The 10,054-nt window shown below is 32.3% G+C and overlaps 1 protein-coding gene across 3 annotated transcripts; it reads left to right on the top strand.

The window, feature by feature from the left end:
• Positions 1–379: 379 nt before the first annotated feature.
• On the top strand, positions 380–9,242 carry LOC111287721 (aspartic proteinase 36-like). 3 transcript variants are annotated; one of them, XR_016341344.1, is made up of 10 exons: positions 380–755; positions 838–967; positions 1,558–1,805; positions 2,769–2,996; positions 4,397–4,559; positions 4,647–4,720; positions 5,180–5,267; positions 5,910–6,041; positions 7,341–7,412; positions 9,024–9,086. XR_016341344.1 is itself a non-coding variant. In XM_089758990.1 (10 exons), exons 1-10 carry the CDS (start codon positions 526–528, stop codon positions 9,170–9,172), a joined length of 1,458 nt encoding a protein of 485 aa, XP_089615116.1. In that variant the 5' UTR covers positions 380–525; the 3' UTR covers positions 9,173–9,242. The 3 variants fall into 3 exon arrangements, 2 of the variants coding, with proteins under 2 accessions (XP_089615116.1, XP_089615117.1); XM_089758990.1 differs by having other exon boundaries at positions 5,910–5,985; positions 9,024–9,242; XM_089758991.1 differs by having other exon boundaries at positions 613–755; positions 858–967; positions 5,910–5,985; positions 9,024–9,242.
• Positions 9,243–10,054: the final 812 nt, after the last annotated feature.

The raw sequence follows: 10,054 nt of genomic DNA, 5'->3' as shown, positions 1-10,054 counted from the left end.
AATAAAATACATAAAAATTTATCACGTAATATAATTAATATATGTAAAAATTAAACAAAATAAAATTTTTTTTCTTTATTTTTTGTTAAAATTTTTTTTGAAATTCAATTAATTGTAATTTAAATATTGATTAATTTAATTTTATAACGTGGCTAGATTTTGTACAATTAAAATTTTGATTAATCAAAATAAAAAATTCATTAATACCAATAAAATATAAATTTAAAAAATTATTGATTTTTTATTTCAAAGAAAATTTTTTTTATCATTTTGCCAAAAATTTTAAATCTAATTATAAAAAGGAGAAATGCGCGGGTCGCACCTTTTCCCGACTCAAAGTCGTCCCGACTCTTGTGGACTGGACTTGACGATGGAAATTCCACTTGTTTTTCTATTTTTCCAATATGAAAAAAAAAAAAAAAAACTACTGGCCATAATAAAAAAAAAGAATAAAAAAAAATCAAAAGAAATTAAAAAAACGTAGAGAGGAAGAACAGTAGTTTCTACTGCTGTTAAGGTTTAAATATGTTTCGTCCGATAAGCTCTTACTATTCTCTTCTATTAGTTTCCTTTCTTGTAGTTTCCTTTGCTATAAGCAGCGTTCTTAGTTGGGGTGTTATCAACGTCAAGTACAAATTCGCCGGCAGTCAACCTTCTCTTTTTGACTTGAAAGACCACGACATCCGCCGTCAACTTCGAATTCTCGCCGGCGTTGATCTACCTTTGGGCGGTTCCGGTCTACGTGATGGACTTGGGTTAGTATTTCATCTACAAAATTCAATTTTTTAAACGAAAGTTTCTGTTTTTTTATTTAATTTTAATTTTTTAATTTTTTAGGCTTTATTATGCAAAAATAGGGATAGGAACACCTTCGAAGGATTACTATATTCAAGTAGATACAGGAAGTGATATAATGTGGGTTAATTGTATTCAATGTGAAGAATGCCCCAGTAGAAGCTCCCTTGGTGTAAGTCTTCCCTTTTTTTCTTTCTCTTTCCTCTTTTCTTTTTTTTAGGCTTTGTTTGGGTATTACTTTTATTAATTATTTTTTTGCCAGTGTTTTAATCTTTGATTTGTAAAAGGAAAAGAAAAAAAAAGCCCTTATTTATGGACTAAAAGTAACACTAGACAGTCAAATTATACTAATTGATTAAAAATTAAAAAATGGTTAAGACAAATTATTGATTTTAATATAACTTTTCTATTTAAAAGTAAATAATTCTTCAAAAATAGTTATAGGTTTTTGCATTCAGATGTACTTTTTTGCATTTTGATTCCGTAAGAAAAACCAAGTAGTAAAAGTAACAATGAAATGCTACCTTAAAATAATGTATTTTTTTATCCAAAAAAATTATCCATTTTTAATGTTTGATTTGTAAATTTTTCATATTTTTGCTTTTGTAGCCAAACCCATTTTTGGCGTAACAACCAAAGAGTATCTTAGATTCTTGGTTTCTTTAATAATATTTGATTGCATTTGTTTTATTTATATGCTATGGTTACAGATAGATCTTATATTTGATTGCACTTTTATTTTTATATATGCTATGGTTACAGATAGATCTTACTTTGTATGATATTAAGGAGTCTGCCACCGGCAATTTGGTTTCATGTGATCAAGAGTTTTGTTATGCAATAAATGGAGGTACATCAGCTGGTTGTACGGCTAATATGTCCTGTCAGTATCTTGAGATATATGGAGATGGGAGTTCCTCTGCAGGATACTTTGTAAAAGACATTGTACTATATGATCAGGTGTCTGGCGATCTCAAAACCTCATCTGCAAATGGAAGTGTTATATTTGGGTGAGTTGTCAATCCTTCTATTACTCTTCTCTAACTCATACTTGTGATACATGTGGCATTGTGTTAGCTTTTAAATTTTGAAATTGTAATTGTCTAGGCACGTTCTTGCTAAATACTGTAACTTGCATGTGTAACTACTACTAATGTTATTGCAAACAAATCTCTTTGACTTTTTCAAATTCAGAAGTTCTTGTTTTTCGTCGGTAGATAACAGAACATGACAGTTATCTAGATTGTATGAATTATTTACAAATTATTCTGAAAAGTAGAAAAAGTTTTTAAACAAATCAACTAATGGCTACATGTACTTTCCTGATTAGTTTGTTTTATGGGATTTTCTTTTCTTTGTACATTTTGAATGTCATTGTGAATTTGATGTCTACTTGTCTAGCTTACCATCTTATACATACAAGCATATCTTTTGTGCCTGCCTTCTCTTCCTTTTTTCCCCCTTCTTTTTCCTTTTATTATAAGATCCATGATGAGTTATGAATGAGACACAAAGCCAGTCTCTGACAACAGATTACCATTTTTATGACTAAGATGAATCATCTGATCCATCTTTATTTTGTGTAAAAAATGGGCTTCAAAGAAATCAATTTTACTTATTTGATATGATTTTAGATGATATAGTCATAATGAGAAGGTACCGTCAATGGTACGTAATGTTCATATTGTATAGTCTTAACACAACTTTTATTATTGACAATTGACAAAGTTAAGTTTTAATAAGTTGAAGTTTGTGGGAACATTATGAAGTTGCATCAATATCCCTTTTAGGGATCTTTGGAATTACATCATGAGTTTGATTTTTGTCTAAACACACCTTGGCTTAATGGATGTTTGCTTTTGCATACTTATGTCTGTAAAATATGTGCTCATAACGTCTGTACATGCTTGCTGTTTGCTTGTGCTTCTTTTTGGTGGTATTATATGGTTATTCTAGCATTCTTTTTTTCATAGGTGTGGTGCAATACAATCAGGGAATCTAGATTCATCTAATGAAGAAGCACTTGATGGAATACTTGGATTTGGAAAATCTAATTCATCTATGATTTCCCAGCTTGCTTCATCTGGAGAAGTGAAAAAGATATTTGCTCACTGCTTAGATGGGGTTAATGGAGGCGGTATCTTTGCTATTGGGAACGTTGTGCAACCAAAAGTTAACATGACTCCATTGGTACCAAATCAGTATGTAACATATTTAGCGAATATCATTGCTTGTTTTTTACCATCACAGTATTTTCTATTAATTTGGTTTATTTTAGCATTATGTGTTATGAAATTACATTGCTTTTGGAGGAAAGCATCATAGTTCAGGGGGAATCATCATTGTTGTCTGAATGGGCTGAATGAAAATTGTGTGCTGCTAATTATTTTTCATTTTGGCCCATGGATTATTTGTGTTTAGACTTTAGAGTGCAAAACTTTGTAGGGCTTAGCTGAAGGTTTAAGGGGTAACTTGCCCAAAATGATTTGGCTAATAATTTCATTACCCAAATTGTGGTGGTTTGACTGAGGAAGGTTACTCCATTTTCTTGTCAGCCACTGCAAAAAAGGAGATTGACTAGCAGGGAAAAGAACTCTATATGTAACATTTCAACTTTTAGTGAAGTTATTTTGTGATTTGCTTCACTTCATTGTTAAACAGGTTTAAAATGGTTAATTCAGCTGATGTTATAGTTTATAGCAAGCTCCACTAGGTGATAATAGAGAATCACTGACCAATGAAGAATAAAAAGTTACTATTATTATACTACCTCTGTCCCATTTTCTTTGTCCATCTTTCCTTTTTGGGATGTCCCAAAATTATATCCTTTTCCCTTTTTCAAACATCTAAAATTCTTACTTTTTATATTTTAAAATTATTTTTTATGATTTTTTTACTTTTTAACATTAAAAATCAGGGAATTTTAATTTTATAAAAAAAATTTTAATTTTAATATTAAATACATTAAAGTCAAAGCTTCTTTCTTAAACTCCATGAAAGTCAATATAACCCAAACATTTTGGGATAGATAGAGTATTATTATTTTTGTCTTTTTGCTGAGCTATTCATGATGATTCCTATGATAATAGGAGCTTCAAAAGGGATGTGGTTCCAAGTGGTCATTCCAGAATTTGATTTGTAAGTTAGCAAAGATTGAGAATTTTGTAGCAGCTGGATTACTTGTAGTGGTTTCTAGAGTGATAAGGGATTAGGAAGAGAAACTACTGGACAAATGGGTAAGGCAAAGTTGAAGAGATGAGATGAATGGGCACTGAATTAAATGTGTTGTACATAACATAATTGAAGTGATCAAAATCTGGAAACATCTCTTGCGAAATGCTGCATGAAATTGTTATGTGCTACATTTTCTTTTGTTTCCACGCCAAGAAATTTCTTTTTGGCTTAAAGCGATTGTTTAGCTCATGATTGACAGCAACACATTCGTACTGACCGAATCAGAGACTAGCTTCTCTATGATACCTTATTAATCAAGTCATTTTCATGATTTTGATTTTCAATGTTGAGTTCATCTTCTAATTCACATTTAGTATATGAATATGCAATTTGATATATTGAACTGTCTTGTCATAAAAAATTTCAGGCCACATTACAATGTCAATATGACGGCAGTTCAAGTTGGTCAAGATTTCCTGAATTTTACAACAGATGAATTCGAGCCAGGAGACCAAAATGGGACAATAATAGACAGTGGAACAACCTTGGCATATCTCCCAGAAATGGTTTATGAGCCATTAGTAACTAAGGTATGTGATATAAAATTGGTTTTATCTTCCAGAAAATTTCACTTCAGTGTGCTAAAGTTTTATGTTTTTCTTTTTATCTCTGGTTAGATACTCTCACAGCAGCCCCATTTGGAGCTTCAAACAGTTCATGATGACTATACATGTTTTCAGTACTCTGAAAGGTATGAAGCATGGGTTATGGCAATTGTGACCTTTGAGCACCTGTGGGGCATCCCCTTCTTTTGCTTTGTGGTTCAGTTTTATAATCATTTTTTTTCTTAATGTTTGTTTGTGTTTGCTTCTTTTTGTGCTAGGGCTGAACCTTCTTTTTAGGTGCTTTTAGTAAAATTCTCTCATTGAGGAAATTGTATGCCATTAGTACATGTCTTAATGCCTGTTGATTTAATTTATCATTCTAGCTGTTGATTTAATTTCTTGATGATGCTGGTGGTAGTGCTTATTTCCGTTTTTTCCAAATGTCCTGAATACAGTCTTTTGTCACAATAGCTCTATGCTCCCTTTGGCTAGATTGACTTGACTAAACAATTGCTATATTAGTTTTATATGCTAAACCTTAATTTGATATCAATTCATGTCATGGCAAGCAATGATTTTATTTGTATATATTTCTTTTTTTGCAGTCTTGATGAGGGATTTCCAAATGTCACCTTCCATTTTGAAAATTCAGTTGTTCTGAAGGTTTATCCACATGAGTACCTATTCTCTTTTGTAAGTATGTTTAATTATGCAAATCTAGAATCCGGTCAAATGTCTATCTTTCTTGAAAGATTCATTTAGCTGCCTTGTTCGCAGCTCCCTATCTTTTCATGGTAAGATTGTCAGTGTCACTTATGAAAGTTGTTTGCCTCTCTAACAGAAGTCCTCATGGCAACAGTTTACTGGCATGATGGTTCTGGTCCATCCTAAGTGCCGTGCAGGGACACGGGTGGCCAGGCCAACAGCAAAAAGCAGCCGACCTCCCTCCCCTCTTAGTTAACAGAAAAAACATTGACTATATAGACCAATGCAATTTTATAATTAATGGTGACAATCACTTTATGTTCTGATGAAATAAATATTTGTGTTTCCATTCTGTTTGGTCAATGCATAATGCTTTTGTAACAAAGTCTTTAAGGAACACATGGCATATTTTTATTGTCATTATTATTGCTATTATTTAGGGACCCCTTGTGTAACATTTGCCTGGTCTGAGTCTTGCATGATTTGGCATAGTAAGTAGTTATTAGATTAGGTTGAATGAATTTTAAATAGGTTTTGTTTTGAGATCTGTGGATGTTTCTGAACTTGGAACAGAATTATAAACAATTAGTGCTTGCATAAATTGATACTTACAAGGGTGGATTTGTGCAGAATGGTTTATGGTGCATTGGATGGCAAAACAGTGGAATGCAATTCAGGGATCGAAAGAATATGACCCTCTTGGGAGGTATGCCTTCCAACCATGCTTTTTGCTACTTCTGAAATGAAGACCCATCCTTCCAAGTACAATTGCTATTCTTTTCATTTACCTTCCACACTTGTGTTTAATGCTGACTGTTATTTGAAGAAGATATTTGCAGTATCATAGCTCGCATGATTTATTCTAATGTATTGACCATATTCCAATTGATAATATTTTATATATTTTGCATTGGTAGAAAATATTTATGGAATTTTTTAATTTTTAAATATTTTTCACCTATAATAATTGATTTTGCTGTATAAGGGTGGACAATTTGATATAATGCTTTGTCTTCTGGTTGTAACTTGCCAAAAACAAAACTAAGGTCGCAGTTGCTTAAGAGCAAGTTCTACATGACCTGATGAAGATTTAGTCCTTGTTGCTTCAGTTCATGACATGAATTTCATTAGTTCATATGGCTAATGTTACAGTCAGCAAGTAGGGGTTGCATTGAATTAAGGAAAGTACAGGATTGCTAGAAATTGTGTTAGGTTTTAAATGGATGAGCAAAATATTAGGGTTTGATGTTTGATTTAGGATAGAAATAATTAAAATTTACAGGCTGCAACAATTAAAAAGGAAATAAATCTTGCTCCTGATCTGGGTCAATGAACACAACAGTACCTGCAAATAGTAATCCAGTTTTAGGGGTGATCATGCTTTATACCTCTATTTCAAACTGAAGGCCCTCAAGTCCTCAAAGTCTTCACACAGTTAGGGTTCCCGCATGCAATCCCCAGTACGCATAATGAATGTTTGAAATTTTCAGAAAATGCTCTCTTTATAGAAAACTGTTGCATTCAGGGTTTCAGAACTTTCAATCATCCATGGCCATTGAGATCCAAGATAGAAAACTATAATGATTGACTTAAAACAACTCTTAAAAACTATAAATAAAAACCTGACATAAGTGAAACCTAAAATAAGATTCTAAGGTCAAAATATGCGATCTCCAGCAAATCTGGAACTCACCATAATACCTGTTTCTTAGAGAAACACATACTCCTGACATTAGGTGGCCTTTATGCTGGAGTGTAAAAAATTTCCATTGCTTATTCTCCGAAATTATTTCATGAAAACACCTTTTTACTGTATCTTATTTGGAAATATCTTATTCTCAGTTTTTCCTTGGATGATTGGTTCTCTATAAATAGAATTTCCCTAATGTTTTAGAAGGATAATAGGATTTTGTCATAAATTGGATTAAAAAAGAATCAGTCTTCAAATCCAAGTGACTACGAGATGAATTCTTGAGTATGTACTGTTATAGCTTAAGTTATAAAATTTGCAGAAATGAGTAATTTGAAATTTTCCCCTGAATTCTGTTGTGTTGCTTACAGATTTAGTGCTTTCAAACAAGCTTGTTTTGTATGATTTGGAAAATCAGGTCATTGGATGGACAGAGTACAATTGTGAGTATCATGTTACTTTTCGTTTCTAGTTTGCTTTATGATTTTTGTACTAATAGGTATAAATCTTGGGCTATTGTTGTTTCACATGTTCTATGTGAGTTATAAGGGATGTTTCTGCTCTCCTTTTCTTACTTGATTGCATTTTAATTCTATATTATTATTATTTGTATTGAATGTTTTTGATAGGTTATTTTGTCCTTTTTCCTTTAAACATGTACCAATCATGTAAAGATATTTAAATTTTCCATCTATATTCTTAACAAGATTAGTTGCCTTGCATTGAGTTTTCAGTATTCTTTTTAACGTAGTTCTAGTTTAAAGATGAAGGTGAGATATTATCTATAGAATTGTGCTTTCAGTAATTCTTGGGGCGCTAACTTTTCCTATAACATCTATTGTTGACTCATGGAAGATGCATTAGCTTTTCATGATTGCTTAAGTGTCTATTTGATTTGGCCAACAAAAAAGTGTCTGTTTGATGAGGTTTGTTCAGAGATCAATATAAGTTCAGTGTTAAAATTATGATAGGTTTTTCTTTTGCAACTTTTATGATGGCTGTCTTGTTATCATACAAATCTTGGTGACTTTTGTATTGGCATCCTTACTGGCATTTTGCTTATCTTTGTTATGCTTGTGAACTAAAAGGTTTCCTTTTTCTTTCTTTCTCTTTATTTGATGTGTAAGATGGATTTCTTTGCTTTCATTAAGTTTTATATAGGGAAGAAGAGAGAACCATGGACAATATATTTGACCAGCAACACCACCAGTGTTTTAAACACAATACCCCTCATAAACTACCTTTCTGTCACTACAACCTTACAACTACTGTTCCATCAATAATGAAACTTCTTAAAACAGTTAGCCAGTAAGAGGACAACTTGATATAGCATGGGAATAGACATAGTAGGGAAGAGAGAAAAAAGAGAGGAAAAAGAGAGAGGACAGAGGAACCGATAGAGGAGTAAGTATAGAGGAAAGGAGAATAATAGATGTTCTATTATGTGCACCTGCCCACTTCTGTGCACTTAGTAATTCTTCCTTAAGATGATGTTAGTGCATTTGATTATTTGTAGCTTCTGCATCTTTCCAATTTTTCTCTGTAAATAAAATGTTTATTACTTTTATATTAAGATGGTCTTTGAGCACATAGTAAGATTACTGGACACAAGTATGCTAGCCAATAAATTCCTAACTATTACCTTGAAGAATAGCTATATATAAACAAATGAAGCTGGAGGTGGGGGAAATAAAAATCAAAGTACATTATTCATTGACTGGAACATTGGCTGATTATTTTTAGGAAACTGCCTGCTTCACAGCTTCTGTCCCTATTTCTAACACAATAGGAATCCTAGATGTCATTTTTTTTTTTTTTGAAAGGTAAAAATGACATTGTTTTATGTACTTAAGCATGTACTCCTGACTAGGAAACTGTCAGATGTACTTAACTTTCAAGGGAATGTGACTCGTGTCAAAATATAAAATGTTGGATGGTATTTAATAGTGAAGTATCAATTCTAGCTAGAAAGCAGTACATGATCTGCAAGACAGATGTAGAATTTTTTCTTTTTTTTGGTTCTGTTTTCTTGACCTTTTTGCGGTTGATTTCAGGCTCTTCAACCATACAAGTGTTGGATGAACGGACCGGAACAGTGCATTTAGTAGGTTCCCACGATATTTCTTCTGGTTACCATTTTAACGTCCGGTTTATTTTGATTTTGGTTTTGTTAGCTACCTTACTGTACTATCCCAACTACTGATATTCCATAGACAATACAAAATACTAACGGTCAATTAAGATAAAGAAACTAAATATAAAATTGAAATCAAGATATTCACCTTGATATAGTTTATAGAATAACATGACATGATAGAACACACAACATGACTTTTACATCTATCTCTACTTCCAAGCACAGCAACAAACTGGGATAAAGACCTTGTACTAATACATTCACTATTGTTCCTTTTTACTTAAGTGAATCTGTATAATTTCAGGAAACTAACCAGGTTCACTTATTCCATTCTGATTTATGAGTAGTGGTGAAAGCTTGATAAATTTGCAGCATGGTTTGTTTTGAGTTTATAGATGGTGCAGTTGCTACTTCTAGACCTGTTGACATGGTTTTTTAGTAGTTTGGTACTTCGGTCCCCTCTCCTGAAAATTTTAAACGTCAAGGAAATACGAGTAAATATTATGGTCAGTGTCCATAATTGGACAATGTACAAACACGGAACTCTCACGGACACAATCAGAGAGTACATACATACATATGGTGATCATAGTGGAAGGAAATAAAACATATAGAAAGCATACACTGTTTGCTAACGAAACAAAAGTTTCATGCTTTTGCATATCTTTGCACTTGACTATAATGCTTATGGATGTATATATTGGTATATGTGTTTGTGTGCGAGTATATGCGCGTGCTTGTTGAGCTGGAAAAGCTATGAATCTTTAGAGATCCAAAATTAATACAGTTATTAGAGTGTTTTCCCAGGTTCTTAACTAGGCTTTTTAAAGCTAATTTGTATACTTTCATTTGTATTGACTGGTAGATAAACTTTCATTTCTACAAGGCCTGCATCTGTTTCAAGTGGGTAGTTTCTTGTTTATCATTATGTCGGTGGTGTCATATTTG

Source organism: Durio zibethinus, chromosome 4 (assembly GCF_047325235.1).
Source record: "Durio zibethinus cultivar Kanyao isolate XHJ-2024 chromosome 4, ASM4732523v1, whole genome shotgun sequence".
NCBI classification, from domain to species: domain Eukaryota; kingdom Viridiplantae; phylum Streptophyta; class Magnoliopsida; order Malvales; family Malvaceae; genus Durio; species Durio zibethinus.
This window is presented reverse-complemented; position numbering and strand designations above follow the sequence as displayed.

Bases quoted from the DNA above. Each gene is read 5' to 3' on its own strand.
- LOC111287721 (XM_089758990.1), top strand. From the start codon at position 526: ATGTTTCGTCCGATAAGCTCTTACTATTCTCTTCTATTAGTTTCCTTT. The intron at 2,997-4,396 runs GTATGTAACATA...AAAAAATTTCAG, and splicing joins ACTCCATTGGTACCAAATCA to GCCACATTACAATGTCAATA. The intron at 4,560-4,646 runs GTATGTGATATA...ATCTCTGGTTAG, and splicing joins ATGAGCCATTAGTAACTAAG to ATACTCTCACAGCAGCCCCA.